Below are 15,909 nucleotides of genomic sequence, written 5' to 3'. Positions count from 1 at the left end.
ATGTTTAATTTCCACCTCTTATATTATTGTATAATATATCAAATTAAGTGAGTGATGAAACCAAATTAAAATGTGCATTTTCACTGCACCTTCATGCCATTTGCAAAGACTTTGGCTAAATTCTGTCTCAACGTGACGCAATTACATTCTGTACACTTGAAGGATAAACATATTGGGCTAAGATACCACACAAACCTACACCAACATTTGTCTGACAATGACAAAAGAGAAGGAAAAAGCTCATTAACCGTTCCTCTCATGTCCAGTCACTGGCACGGTGTCATTACTGTGGTGTTTTGCCCCCTTTCTAAAAAGAGTAAACACCCTCCAGAGAGGAAACCCATCCCCACGAGCAAAGTGCAGGAGGGGAGTGACCACCGAGCTACCCCATCCTGCCTTCTCATTGGTCCTCACACAACCTGCACCAATTTAAAACCACACGCCAGTTGCTCCCCTCCCAACACATCACCCACCACAAGCCCAAAAAGATAGAAGAGCGAGAGAGTGAGAGCGAGAGAGAGAGAGTGAGAGAGAGTGTGTGTCAGAGAGAGAGAGGCATAGCCAGAGATAGCCAGAGACAGAGAGAGTTAGTTGGTGGAAGATGCCTGCGTATTCCACCAACATGAGGTGGAAGTTCCCCATCCTTGCCTTGACTCTGGAGATTATCACCATCATCCTGTTTGCTGTGTTTGTGGTCTACGATGATGGGATGCCAGATCCGCATAAAGCCAAAGGCAATGAGACGCATGCAGTGAAGGAAGACCCTTTGAGACTCTACCCCAGTAAGTGCACCATGGGCTCCTCGCTGGAGGCACAGTTGGAGTGTATGCTGTGGGTCATGTGTAGTGTGGGTCACCATGTTGTGGGAGCTTGGCTCCTCGCTGGAGGCACAGTTGGAGTGTATGCTGTGGGTCATGTGTAGTGTGGGTCACCATGCTGTGGGAGCATGGCTGAAAGAACACATTCTTCTTGATGCCAGCTGTGGCTGCAATTTATCACAGGGCCATGGAGTTGAGAATGCTATTATTATATATTGCAATAAACAAAACAAATCCTCTGTCACCTTTAGCTAGTAGTAGCTATTGCTACAGCTTTTCTGGATCTAGTATTGATGGCATAATATGAAGCACAGTAGCTGGTATAGACTTAATGCATGTCTGCTGAGAACAATCAGAGAGGTCATGTGTTAGTATGGTGGATGCGTGTCACATGTGCCCATTAACGAGCACAGAGCTAAGAATACCCACCAGGGAAAGGGCCAGGTGCTCCAGCTCTCAAACAGTAAAGCAACTTACTCTATCTCTTACTGTGAGGGTGCAGACCAGCTGGCCACAGATGGAGAAGGGTTAAGGGGGGCAGGTGCGTGGCTGAACTGAACGGTTACAGTGGAACATGTCCTGCATGTGCACTTGCTAGAGTGAAAGACATTTTTGGTAACCCTTCATTTGGAGCATTATTCTTAGGACGTCCACCACCATAGCATCTTACAGATGTACTAATGGAGCATTGTGAAAGCTAGATAATAAAGGAAAAAGGCACAAGCTATGCACAACATTTAATAGCCTCTCATGCCTTTTTGATTCGTGATGAGTTCCGTAGTTCTCTATGACTGCATAAGTTTCCATAAAGGTTATAATGGCTTAATAAGGCTATACAGCAATATACTACGGCTATACTTCATGAGAGGGAGCTTCAAGTAAAGTGTTATGACATTTCTATGTTGGTTAGGGTTAGGGTTAGGGTTTTGATTAGTCAAAAACATGACTGAGGTTGTGCTTGCATGTGTTTGTATGAATTTGTGTTTAGAGGCTACTGTAATACAAAAAAAAGTAATGGCTTTGCAGTTGAAATGTTTTTATCAATTTTCCAGCAGCACCATACTGGGTGGAGCAGGTCTGACCCATAGAGATTATATTCGGGGGTTTTTTGGGGTTTTTTAAATAAAAGAAATATATTTTAAAAATTAAATGTGTTTTTAGGGCATTTCTGCTTTATTAGGACAGAGACCGTAGAGATTGACAGGAAGGATGGGTGAGAGAGAGGGACGGGTGAGAGAGAGGGGGGATGATATGCAGGATAGGTCGACGGCCGGAGTCGAACCAGGGACCCTGCATGTGGCTGCTCCACCCAGCTGCCCCGATTAGCTTAGTTCTTAACATCTGCACATCTTCAAATTCATAATTGTACTGTAGAGGGTTATAGCTGTTCTAATTAAACCACTATATACAAAGATAACATCCAAAATTAAGACATCATTCAAAATAGTTACATAGTAACAGCAAATATTAAAGCAGTTTTTTTTCCCTAACCTAGAAATGGCTTTATTAAAAATGTCTCAATTATTCTTCAGTCCGAAAATAAAGTGAATCGGGGAAGACTATGAGTTGCATGCGAGGTCGTCTAATATAGAACATTCCAGACGTCTGCAATTACAGGTTCAAAGCAAAGCAAATAAGCAGAGGAATGTGATTTGGACATTTTTTTTCCAAGCTTGGCTTCATCATCATATCAAGGGACAAATCAGTGTTGAGAAAATGTTATTGAGAGGAACCTAGTGAAGGGGGGACTCTGTATTATTGCTTGTTGTCATAGAAAAAAGGGACTTCAACATCTTAAACACCGAGCCCACTGGGGATTCCCTCTCTCACCCAAAGCCATGGGGGATTACCTAACATTAGGCCAACGTGCCCATCCCAGACCCTGCCACCCTACTCTCTCTGCCCCCTTGCTACTCTCTCCAGCTCACCCAAAGCCATGGTTGGATTACCTAACATTAGGCCAATGTGCCCCTCTGAGATCCTACCACCCTATGATGTCACCACAGGATCAAATGTTCAGGTTAGAATAATAATAACTTTATTAAACAAAAAGAAACAAATGATGTCTCCAATATTGACAAACCAGCTGGAGACCGTTGTTCCACTGTTATATTCTAGAGGTCATACAGCCGCTTGTCATAAAGTTAGGAGAGTTGTGGCCGTGTGCATACTGTCCATTCACTTACGGTATGCCCCATCACTCTTTTAAAAGTCATCCGTTGCCCATTCCCCATAGACAGGGGTCAATGCTTTCTTTACCCTTGATCAGTACCAAACAACAGAAAATAAAAACAATAAGAATTACATACCTTCTTGATAATAAAGTCAAGTCATTTTATTTTTTATCTCTCACACTCTGCAGCACAGAATTCATTTCAGGGAGTTGATTGGATAGATTTGAGGTATTTATTTATTTGTTAACGGATGGGTGCGGGGGTCTGACCAGTGCCAGGGGGTTATAACATATCCTATGACTTCCCTGGGGCTTTGCCTAACTACATCCTAATGAACTAAACTAAACTAAACATCAGATTTTAATCATCCTGATACAGTGAGTACAGTCTCCTCGTACACAGCAGAATTCATGGATTTCTAATCCGAGGATATCTGTTTAGAAGCTAAACTTCCTTGTTTACTTATTGTCTCTTATGACTCCTCCACAGTGGAGAGTAGTGGTTATAGTGCGGTAGACACGTTTACTGGTAGAACGTACAAAGGCACATTTTCTGTACAATGGAGACAATGGCCACATGGACTATGCTGCACCTAAGACCAGCCACCGCCCCCCCTCCCCTTTTCAGGTCCTATCCTGACACCTCAGCTCACCACAATGCTAACCTAGACCTGGGGAAATGAGGTCTATTGTGTGTGAACATTTCCACAAACGGCCGCACCTTGATGTTCTTTCCAGATGAGGACGACGAGGGCCCCATCGGGCCTGAAGACTGATCGCTTCAGGGGAATTACTAGCCAGTCTCGTTTCCTGTGGACCAGGCACATGTCAACTCGCCTGTTGTGATGGAACAGCACAGCTGGGTGTGAACAGAGCTTGGAGAGGTGTTGTTTCTACCGGTGGACACCTCCTCTGACCCCCCCCCCCCCCCCCCCCCCAGGACCAGTAGAACTAATTCCTACCTGCTCATAATATTATATCATATATACCATATTTGTCAAAATAGTGACAATACCACCGCTCATCAGTGATCAGACTTTGCTGAGGTGCTGGAACTGAAGAGTATCAGAGTGAAAAATAACAGCATTCACACACTCAAATCTGTGCAAAAGAAAATACTTAATTGTGCGAGCTTTCGGTCATAGACCTTCTTCAGGTACAATATTTTATAAATATATTTAGATAGAGCTCACATCCTGTTGTCTACTGAGGGGGCCAGAGCCTTCATATAAGGAGGCTAAATCCACTTGCATATCTAAACATGGATATATACGTTAATAATCCAGACACATTCCAAACACCCCCCATCCACAATTGTTAACTGAAACGAGCAGAGAACATTTTTGCCAAACTCAGGGGTGCCCTCTCTTCCTGAGACTCGCTAATAATATTGCTTAGACTTCATGGTGAAGAGAATAGAACAGCGTGAGACTGCAGACACGTCAAACAGGGTTAACTGGGGGCCTTTTTTCTCAGTATCCCATTCAGAGCCTTATTGAATTGCTCTTCCCTTATTGAATTGCTCTTCCCTTGGACATGTATGGATTCACAATTACCCTCTCAACGGTGGCCAGTGTCAGTGACCAGGCGATGAATCAATTGAGCAGAAAAAGGCAGAATCAAATAAAATCAAAGTATACAGTACGTTCACCACAGCTGTTTAACGCCTAAGGTTTAAAGTTGTCAGACCTTGGCCTACATACAGCAGCATATTCATCTGATTCAATAAGTGGTTTTCTTCTTGTCACCATCCACTTTTTTAGTGTGGAAAAAAAACTACTTACAAATGTTATCAATTTGACAGTCAACCTTTACAGCACTGACCTCTGACCTGTCTTTCCATTGGTCCCCAGTGTTCCAGGATGTCCATGTGATGATCTTCATCGGCTTTGGGTTTTTGATGACCTTCCTGAAGAGATATGGCTTCAGCAGTGTGGGTGTCAACATGCTCCTTGCCGCCTTCGCGCTCCAGTGGGGCCTCCTCATGCAGGGCTTCTGGCACATGGTAGATGGCAAAATCAAAGTCTCCGTCCTTGGGTAAATATCATACAGCCACTTGTAGAACAGTCAAAAATGTATAATCTGACTTTCAATTCTAATGTCAACAATAACGCTTGTGCCCCCCCACACACCTTCTCTCCCTCTCTCTAACTTTATCTCTTCGCCTCTCTCTTCATCTTCCCCTCCCTTTTTTTTCTCTCTTCTCCTTCTCTTCTTCCTCACCCCTAAAAGAATGATCAACGCAGACTTCAGCACGGCCACAGTTCTGATCTCGTTCGGGGCGGTTCTGGGTAAGACCAGCCCGGTGCAGCTCCTCATTATGACCATCCTAGAGATCACCATCTTCTCCCTGAACGAGCACCTGGTGGCGGAAGTCCTCGAGGTTAGTGCACAACAACACACACAGGGGCGGCTGTGGCTCAGGAGGTAGAGCCGGCGTCTAATGATCGGCGGTTCGGACCCCGGCTGGCCATGTGTCGAGGTGTCCTTGGGCAAGACACTGAACCCCAAATTGCTCCCAATGAGCGGGCCGGCGCCTTGCATGGTAGCTTGCCGCCATTGGTGTGTGAATGTGTGTGTGAATGGGTGAATGAGAGGCCGTTGTAAAGCGCTTTGGAATAAGGCGCTATATGTCAGACCATTTACAACATTTCACAATCATTTAATCTGAGTTTAGCGATCTCATGATGATGAAAGGTAGACAATACTAAAAATGTACTGGTTTGTGTCATTAGCAAAGTCAGTCTAATGGGCCACACAATAATGTCTTAGGGAGTAACTCGCAGAGGGGGTAAAAAGGGTGTAACATGGACCAATAATTATGTGATTCTTACACCCCCACAGGCCAGTGATACTGGAGCGTCCATGATAATCCACGCCTTCGGGGCCTACTTTGGGCTGGCGGTGGCCCGTGTGTTGTACCGACCGGGTCTAAGAAACGGACATGAGAATGACGGGTCTGTCTACCACTCTGACATGTTCGCAATGATCGGTAAGACCAGGTCACACTACTAAAAGTCCTCATACTCAATGCAATTAAAGCAGTGGATTTTGTTTAGAAACTAATGTCCTTGATGAGAGATATTATGTAGGTTTTTTTACGTTTACATTATTACGTTTATGGAAGCCTAATGTTAGATCAAATTTCAGGACCCTCCTTTCATGACTTTTCCTAGATATGTGCGTTCCACCACCCAGTATCCTTACATTTTCAAAATCACAACAGGATAAGCAAGAATTAAAGGTCTTTTGCAGTTTTTCTGTGTAGGAGGCAGGCTAATTTACAAGACGCGCCAACTAGTGGTCTTTGTGTGTATGTAGCAGCTTCCCATTGTAAAGACTATAGTCATTTGACCTCCAGAGGCGGCTCTTATAGTAGGTAAAATAGGCACAGCTGTTCTAGTGTTAAACAACTGATTCTTCCTCATACCAGCAAAGTGACTAACACCACCTAGTGGCCATAGTGATATTATTACTATATATACAGTATATCACCAATGTTGTTTCTTCTCAACATAGATTCTAATCACGCAAACCTAATTTTGTTAGGTTCCCCACATATTAAAAAATAACCCTCTTCCACAGGTACTGTCTTCCTGTGGATGTTCTGGCCTAGTTTCAACTCTGCCATTGCTGAACCCGGCATCCCTCAGTTGACAGCTGTGGTGAACACCTACTTCTCCCTGGCCGCCTGCGTTCTTTCTGCCTACGCCATCTCCAGCCTGGTGGAGCACAAAGGAAAGTTGGACATGGTGAGTCATCACATATACTCAAACACAAAGAGCGGTAGATCATATAAAAGCCTTAAAGCATATATGATGGGTGGTATGTGGGCGATTGTGGCGCAGGAGGTAGAGCCAGCGTCTAATGATCGCAAGGTCGGCAGATCGGCGATTCGAGCCCTGGCTGGCCACATGTCGAGGTGTCCTTGGGCAAGACACTTGGGCAAGACACAATAACCCCAAATTGCTCCCATTGAGCAGGCTGGCGCCTTGCATGGTAGCTTGCCGCCATTGGTGTGTGAATGTGTGTGTGAATGGGTGAATGAGAGGCCATTGTAAAGCGCTTTGGAATAAGGCACCTTATAAATCAGTCCATTTATATACTCAAACACAAAGAGTGGTGGATTATATAAAAGCCTTAAAGCATATAAAAAAACATATAAACATCATTACTTCTTTATACTCACATCCAGCTAAAATACAAATCCATGGCATTCAGCGCTTCTTAGTGTAGTTCCTGCTCTGAGCTTCAATGGCAAAATACAACTTCTCCAATAATTATGTCAAGGCTATAAAGCAAAGCTCCTGTCCAGTTTGTCTATGATGCCCAGATGATGATGACGATGATGATGATGATGATGATGATGATGATGATGATGATTGTGTTTCTCCTGTAGGTCCACATTCAGAACGCCACCCTGGCTGGAGGCGTTGCCGTGGGAACCTGTGCTGACATGAACATCGGGCCGTTTGGTGCCATGCTGATCGGGCTGGTGGCCGGGATCATCTCGACTCTGGGCTTCAAGTTCCTCAGTGTAAGTCAGAGGTCAAAGGTCAAAAAAATATTACAAATATTTTAAAAATTGTAAAAAAAAGAAAAAAAAAGAAAATAAAAATAAAAAAACACAAAAGAAATCACCAGAATGAACACAGGTTTAGCAGTCAAATGACTTTTTGAATAAAAAAGGTTTTTAGGCCTGTCTTTAAAGAGTCCAGGCTCTTCTAGTAAAACAATTTAAAAAAAAATATGTGTCGTCAAAGATGGCTTGAAATATGACGAGGTGGGCGGGCAGCAAAAACTGCCAAAAAAACCAAACTGTTTTTCTTCTCTGCATTTCAGCCCATCCTGGCATCCAGCTTAGGCATCCAGGACACCTGTGGTGTCCACAATCTGCATGGCATGCCTGGTGTCTTGGGGGGGTTGGCGGGCATCTTGGCTGCGGCTTTACAAAAGAAGGACAAGTAAGCCTCATCCATACTGCATGCTTCATTCAGTCGAGCATTATGAAACAGGAACGATTCTAGACCTTTGCTAATGACAATAATATGAGCCCATCAGGAGTCATCATTAACATAACACTCCATATGGTCAACCAAACAACTGTGACTGGAGGTCCTTAACATAGTATTGTAATCTGTCTATATACTGTAGCTAGTTTTTTTATGAATTATAATCAGTTATCACAACAAATCTCACAACCTGGGACTCCTGGCCTGTTAATAGTGACAACATTACCTGTTAATAGTGACAACATTACCTGTTAATACTGATGACATTACCTGTTAATAGTGACAACATTACCTGTTAATAGTGATGACATTACCTGTTAATACTGACAACATTACCTGTTAATACTGATGACATTACCTGTTAATAGTGACAACATTACCTGTTAATACTAATGACATTACCTGTTAATACTGACGACATTACCTGTTAATACTGATGACATTACCTGTTAATAGTGACAACATTACCTGTTAATACTAATGACATTACCTGTTAATACTGACAACATTACCTGTTAATACTAATGACATTACCTGTTAATAGTGACGACATTACCTGTTAATACTGACAACATCACCTGCTCAGTGCTGATGTTCTCTTTCTTCTCACACCGTTCCTTCAGAGTCAGCGCTAGCATGCAGGCTGTAGCCTTGGCCTCATCCCTTGGGATTGCCTTGGTGGGAGGAGCCTTAACAGGTGGGTGGAGCTTGAGGCAGATAATGACAGTCATTCAGTGGTTATTTTTCAGTAGTAATTTCTACAAGGATATTTTTCTTCCTAGAGCTTGAGGCAATAAAGCACACATTTAGTTTTCTGTTTCCATGCAGCAGTGAAACATATTGAATGATACTGTCATTTTTTCTATTCATCCAGGTCTGATAATGAAGCTTCCAGTTTGGGGACAGCCCGCTGACCAGAACTGCTTTGATGATTCAATTTATTGGGAGGTAAGAATGTGAGAGACATACTGTCTAAAAAGAAACATGACTACTACACTGACAGTACACTACACTACACTACTATGACTACTACACTAGTACTACTACTACTACTACTACTACTACTACTACTACTACTACTACTACTACTACTACTACTACTACTACTACTACTACTACTACTAGGCAAGGCAAGTTTATTTGTATAGCACATTTCATACAACAGAGGTAATTCAAAGTGCTTTACATACATTATTTAAAAATACAGCAAGAGGTGCATAGTAAGAAAATAAAAATTACAATGAATAAAAGCAAATATAAGAAGTAAATAGATAAAACATTTAATAAGACAATAGTTAATGGAAAAAAGACATTGATAGAAGTGTTTGTGTTTAATCATAACTGCTGCAAAACATGAAGGTTATTAGCTTTGATTTAAATATTTTAAGGGTTTGGGCCTGTTTGATTTCTTCAGGGAGTTTGTTCCAGGAGCATGCAGCAGTGTGACTGAAAGCTGATGCAACGTGTTTTGTTTTTACTCTTGGAATGATTAGCTGATTAGTCTCAGCTGACCTTAGGGACCTTATGGGAATATAGGGTGGGAGGAGATCTGATATGTATTTTGGTCCAAGACCATTTTGAGATTTGTAGGAATTGGTGTAATGTGTTCAAATTTCTTTGTTTTTGTTAGGACCCTAGCAGCGGCATTTTGGATTAGCTGCAATTTATGAACAGCTCCTTTAGATAGGCCTGTTGATTTAGTTATCGAGTTCATGTGGCTGTTGAAGTTTAGATCGGAGTCTAGAATTACACCAACATTTCTGACCTGTTTTTTAGTTTGAAGAGAGAGAGAATCAAGTTTTGCACTGACTTTCGATCTTTTGTCAGGTGCACCGAATACAATTATCTCTGTTTTGTCCTTTGTCCTAGTTGGAGGAAGTTTTGTTTCATCCAGGCGTTTATTTGCTCAATGCAATTACAGAGATTGTCAATGGGACTACAGTCGTTCGGTGAGAGGGCTATGTAGATTTTAGTGTCATCCGCATAGTTGTGGTAGGCAATGTTGTTCTTTTTTATGATGTGTCCCAATGGAAGCATGTAGATATTGAATAGAAGGGGGCCAAGGATTGGCCCTTGGGGAACCCCACATGTCATTTTAATTTGGTCAGATACAAAGTTGCCAATGGAGACATTGTAGCTGCTGTCCTGTAGGTAGGATCTAAACCAGTTTAGGGCAGTGCCCGAAAGTCCTACCCAGGTTTTTAGTCTATCTATTAGAATGTTGTGGTCTACAGTGCCAAAACTGAGATTTTTCCGGATGGGTCTAGGCCGTTCTTTTTTAGTAGAGGCATAACTGCAGTTTCAGGGCTTCAGGGAAGATTCCTGATGAAAGGGAAGTGTTGATTATTTGTATTAGTTCACCTGCTATTCAGCTAAATATGTTTTTATAAAGCTTGTTGGCAGGACAAGGGCACAGGATGGTTTAAGACGTGACATGATTTTATCTAGGGTCTTGTAATCGATGGTGTTAAATTGTGACATGGTTGTTCTGTCCACCCTATTTGGGGTTGTTAATGGGGACATGTTTTTCATGCCTGACACAGAAGAGCTAATGCCTTATCTAATGATTTCTATTTCATTGTTAAAAAAGGATGCAAGCTCATTGCATTTACTAGTCGAGTGAAATACTACTACTACTACTACTACTACTACTACTACTACTACTACTACTACTACTACTACTACTACTACTACTACTACTACTACTACTACTACTACTACTACTACTACTACTACTACTACTACTACTACTACTACTACTACTACTACTACTACTACTACTACTACTACTACTACTACTACTACTACACTGGCAGTTTACATTAGGGATTATTATTATTATTATTATTATTATTACTTCTCTTGATCTCTCCTAAACTTTCATTATCCTACAGTTGAATCTAACATAAACAGAAGAATCCTACAGTAGCTACAGTAGATAATGTAATATAACGTAAATATAAAGTACTGTATAATCTTAGGGATCACCATGAGTCAATTGGCATACAATCAAATGGAATCAGCATTGTGCGTTTTGTGTGACTCACTGTCATGTGATTCTCTTCTAGGTACCTGAGGAGGAGGAGGAGAACGAGGAGAGTCTGGCTCACGGAGACCATTCCAAGAACAAAGCAGAGGTCTAGAGCTCTGGCCCTATGCTGCATAAACTTGACCCATAGGCCTACCCCTTTCAGCTAGACATGGGAAGTGAGGAATCATGAACCAGTTAAAAAATTCAACATGACGACACTTCAAACTGTCAATTTGTCAGTTTTATTTACACCATTTGGAGTAATTGACAAATTGAGAGTTTCAAGTCATGTTCTTGAATGTGTCTTTAAGTGGTTCAGGCTACCTTATTTACACAAGTCTACTCCAACTCCAGCAGCAGGGAAATGTTAGCCCAAGTTGCACTTTCTCTGTGTGACCAAACTAAGTCCTCGTTGTCCATAGACTTGCATCAAATATAAGCTTTTTAGAATTTCAACTGATGAAGTGAAAGAGACGGGTGTGTTACACCGAAATGTATTGTCAGATCTAAATTTAGATGCCATTGAGGTCATTTTGTGAGCTAAAAGAAATCAAGTTTGCCCAAACTCATTTCAAATGTTACATGCTTACAGTGTTTATATATTTCAACAAAAAGAAGTGATGTTTCACACCCTCAGCTGTATTGAACAAATTGTTCTTTCACACATTCTGAGAGAATATATGCCTACTTTCAGGGATTTTTTTTTACACTGAATCTGATGACCAATAATGTACCACAGTCCTGAGCCAGTGTGGAAATAGTAAAGCATTGCTGACATTCTTGCAGGTTTTCTCCCAAGTTTGTTTTATGTTACAGTTCAAATGTAACAGATGCTTGTTTTTTTCTCAGTTGTTACTTACATATGTCTAGTAGTGTATAGTTTCTCTTTACATTCTTATATGCTGCCATCCAACTGACACAGCTGATATTGTGTGCTATTAAGTCTAATTTCATAGAGAAAATTAATTGGGCCTGTAAAGTCAGGCTCACTCACTGGAGCCCATTCCTCCTGTGAAGCAGGAGGAGGCCCAGGTCTCCCTCAGATCTGAGCTGGGCAAGGATAGACGCTGCATAACGCTCTGTGTGTGAATCCAAATACTCTAAAGTGTCTTCCATTCTAATGCCCTGTAGCTTCCCTACTAAGGTGAGGTGAAGTGGACTACTCTGCCATTATGATTTCACTCACCCAGTACTTTTTAATATACAAAAGAGTCCCCTTTTACAATGCCCAATGGAATATGAAATGTTTAGAGCATAAAACCAGCATTATGGGGCATTGGAAGTGAAGTCACTGAGAGAAATACTATAAATAAACTTTCTTTCTTTCTTGTGTAATCTCTTATGTAAAGTATCGTTTATACATAAATGGATATAGTCCGTTTCTCTGAAACCCTGTGCCTCAAAAGACTAGCAGTACCCTAAGGCTGTTGCAGATAAAACAGAATGTCTTGATCTTAAACCATTTTGTTCTATACATCTAAATTGTTAGAGTGCCTGAGGAAAACACAGTAGTTCCTGTAGAGAGCAGGGGAAGATGAAACAGACTACAGATAGATAGGTAGGTAGATAGATAGATTTGTAGATTAGTAGGCTAGGTTTATCAGTTGCAAATAGTATGTGTGATTTAGGAGTAGTGCTTAGAACACCAGCAGTCAAGCTTTCGTTTGGTGCTTGACAGAGCTTTTTTATTTGTTACAGAAAATGAATTTGTATTATTATTTGTTAATGTATACAATACTAATACTGTCATTTATAAATATGGTTTTATACAATATATCAGAGTGACTCTGTGTATTTGTTCCATGAATTCCACATCCACAGTATGCACATTTTTTCCAATTTTGAAAGTAAATATTTGTGAGTCCAGGTGCTTCATTTATAGAAAGTACTTTGGATCAAATTTGGTCTTACCCATGTCGTACGTAGAAAACCACGTCAACGTAGTGATTTATACAATTTCAACGTGAGTCGATTTGACCGTGGAAACGATCGTAGCTCTACGTCGGGTATTGACCTTGCGTACGCACATTACCTACTGGTTATGCGGAGTTATTACAGGCATGTGAGCCGCACTGCCTATACTGTAATTCATGCGAAGTGAATGTGGCTCGTAATAAAATTAACGATGTTGTTATCAGCCGAGAAAAATTGTTTAATTCAAGATTTAAAGGGAACTGATTTATGATTGTATTTCAGTCTTTCTTTATATCCCTCCAGAGCTGTCAATCTCCCCTTCAACATGCCTAGTGCGCTCCACAACGGACCTTGCCCGGCCACGCGCTAAATTATACTGGATTATTCTTTTCACCTGATAAGAATAAGACCATTATATTATTACAGTATAAGCAGCACTCAAGTTGAGGGGGGGTGAGGGGGGATGGCATCCGCCATGAAATAAAAACGGTCAATCCACCACCTCCCCTGATTTTCTTTTACAACTTGAGTATAAGCATTTGCCTGGTTAGTTGTCATGATCAAACGTTAAATCACCCTTCTCTGCCCTCTCCCGCTTCCAGACGAACGCCTACCCTATATTATAGCACTTGGCTTAATTCAGCCGCTATAATTGAGCCGCTATTCACCTGCTTTCAATTTAAAGTATATTTGGTATTTATAGAAGGAAGCACGTACGCAATGTTAAACAAGCGCAGCTCGTTTTATAAATAATGCTTACGTCCGTTTAGAAAAATGTGCTTACGTGAAAGTCAAAGATGACGTTCAAGTACTTTTTTATAAATGAGGCCCCAGACTCTTACACACTAATTCGAGTGTGTGTGTGTGTGTGTGTGTGTGTGTCAAAGTCACCTCCATCCTCTATACCTGTTATTGTCATTGATAATTATGTTTCATGCAACTTACTACATGAGAGGCGTCCTTGGCTAGGTGTTTATTCAAGTGCTTTACCACCAATCACCTAATGATTTGAACACATTTCATACTGTAGTTATACATGTCCTGTAGCCTATGTAAGATATTTCTGGATCTGTTCATCTGGATTGATTATAGAATCAATCCATTTGATTTGGTAATAGATTAGACTTTCGCGTCTAATGATCGCAAGGTCGGCAGAATGTGGTTTTAACCCCAGCTGGCCACATGTCGAGGTGTCCTTGGGCAAGACACTGAACCCCAAATTGCTCCCAATGAGTGGGGTCGGCGCCTTGCATGGTAGCTTGCCGCCTTGGTGTGTGAATGTGTGTGTGAATAATAATAATAATAATAATAATAGCTTAGATCTATATAGCGCCTTTCTCAAACCCAAGGACGCTTAATCAGATTTCATAGTCAGACAGACAGAACAGAAAACAAAGCAAAGAAACAAGACAACAAGAGTGACAAATCTAGACTAGGGGCCAACGGCCTTGGAGAACAGGTGGGTTTTCAGGGCTGATTTGAAAGTGTCCAGGGTAGGGGCATTGCGGATCACTGTGGGAAGAGAGTTCCAGAGGGTGGGAGCTGCCACACTGAAAGCTCTGCCCCCGAAGGTCTGTAGGTTGGTGTGGGGAATGGAGAGTAGGTCCATGCCTAGGGACCGCAGGTTCCGGGAAGGGGTGTGTTGACAGAGAAGGTCAGTGAGGTACTGGGGGGCACAGGCGTGGAGGGTTTTGTATAGGAGGATTTTGTACGTGGTGCGGGACTTGACCGGAAGCCAGTGAAGGTGAATGAGGGTGGGGGTGATGTGCTGCCAGGGCTTGGTGTGGGTGAGGACCCTGGCAGCTGAGTTCTGCACATACTGGAGCCTGTCTAGGGCTTTGCTGGGAACCCCGAACAGGACTCCAGGGGTTTCGGCCACGGAGTCAGTGAGGGAAGGTCATAGTCTGGCGATATTTCTGAGGTGAAAAAAGGCGAATTTGGTGACAGATTTTATGTGGGACTGGAAGGAGAGGGTGGAGTCCATGATGACGCCCAGGTTTCGGACATCGGAGGATGGGGAGATAGAGCAGCCGTCTACCTCGAGGATGAACCTTCCAGAGCAGCGCCTTGGGTGCCACAACCATGAGCTCTGTTTTCTTACTGTTGAGTTTGATGTCATCCAGGTTTTTATTTCATGGAGGCAGTTGACAAGGGACTGGGGGGGGAGCGGAGAGAATGGGGTGGAGCTGAGATAAATTGCATAGCAGTGGAAGTTGAGGCCATGATGACGGAGGATCTGGCCGAGGGGGAGCATGTAAATGGTGATGAGGAGGGGTCCGAGTACAGAGCCTTGGGGCACGCCTTGATTGACCAGGGCTGTGGGCATGGGGTCCAGTGAGCTGGTGAAGGTCTTGGCCAAGGTGACCAGCTTGGCTACTTGGGCAGCGTCCACTGGAGAGAAGGAGGAGCAGCAAGGGGCACGGCGTTGGTGCGGCGTTGTCATGTGGCTGGGGTGCGGGAGGAGCGGGAGGGGCTGGTGCCAGGAGCTGCTGGTGGATGGAGTCAACCTTTGAGTGGAAAAAGTCCAGGAATTTGGAGCAGAGGTCGGGAGCACCAGGGGGGTGGGGGGCATCAGGGGGGTGGAGTAGACGGTTGATGGTGGAGAACAGTGTTCTGGGGTTTTGCTGGGAGCAGATGAGACGGGAGTAATATAGGGTCTTAGTGTGGGAGAGAGCATCCTTGTAGGCTGTCACATGGTCCCTGAAAGCCAGGAGGTGGACCGTGAGGCCACGGGTGAATGGGTGAATGAGAGGTAGAGCGTTTGTAAAGCGCTTTGGAATAAGGCGCTATATAACTCAGTCCATTTACCATTTACCACTTTTGAATTCACAGTTATTACTCTTTTTATTAATTTTGTTCTTGTTTAAAAGGACACTACTTTATCGTCTTACCTGCCAATATAATAAAAATAAATAAAAAATGTGCCAATATAATTTTTTAAATAATGATATTTAATATATA

At 42.5% G+C, this 15,909-nt stretch overlaps 1 protein-coding gene across 2 annotated transcripts; it reads left to right on the top strand.

The window, feature by feature from the left end:
• Window positions 1–500: 500 nt before the first annotated feature.
• On the top strand, window positions 501–12,369 carry rhag (Rh associated glycoprotein). 2 transcript variants are annotated; one of them, XR_013937957.1, is made up of 11 exons: window positions 501–782; window positions 4,845–5,028; window positions 5,224–5,374; window positions 5,836–5,983; window positions 6,577–6,743; window positions 7,391–7,528; window positions 7,834–7,955; window positions 8,627–8,700; window positions 8,878–8,951; window positions 11,072–12,008; window positions 12,052–12,369. XR_013937957.1 is itself a non-coding variant. In XM_080550234.1 (10 exons), the coding sequence occupies exons 1-10, from the start codon at window positions 602–604 to the stop codon at window positions 11,144–11,146; spliced, it is 1,314 nt and encodes a 437-aa protein (XP_080406360.1). In that variant the 5' UTR covers window positions 501–601; the 3' UTR covers window positions 11,147–12,369. The 2 variants fall into 2 exon arrangements, 1 of the variants encoding a protein (XP_080406360.1); XM_080550234.1 differs by having other exon boundaries at window positions 11,072–12,369.
• The last annotated feature ends 3,540 nt before the right edge of the window (window positions 12,370–15,909 follow it).

The sequence above is a fragment of the Nansenia antarctica genome (genome assembly GCF_963989245.1).
Source record: "Nansenia antarctica genome assembly, chromosome: 1".
Classification (NCBI taxonomy): domain Eukaryota; kingdom Metazoa; phylum Chordata; class Actinopteri; order Argentiniformes; family Microstomatidae; genus Nansenia; species Nansenia antarctica.
This window is presented reverse-complemented; position numbering and strand designations above follow the sequence as displayed.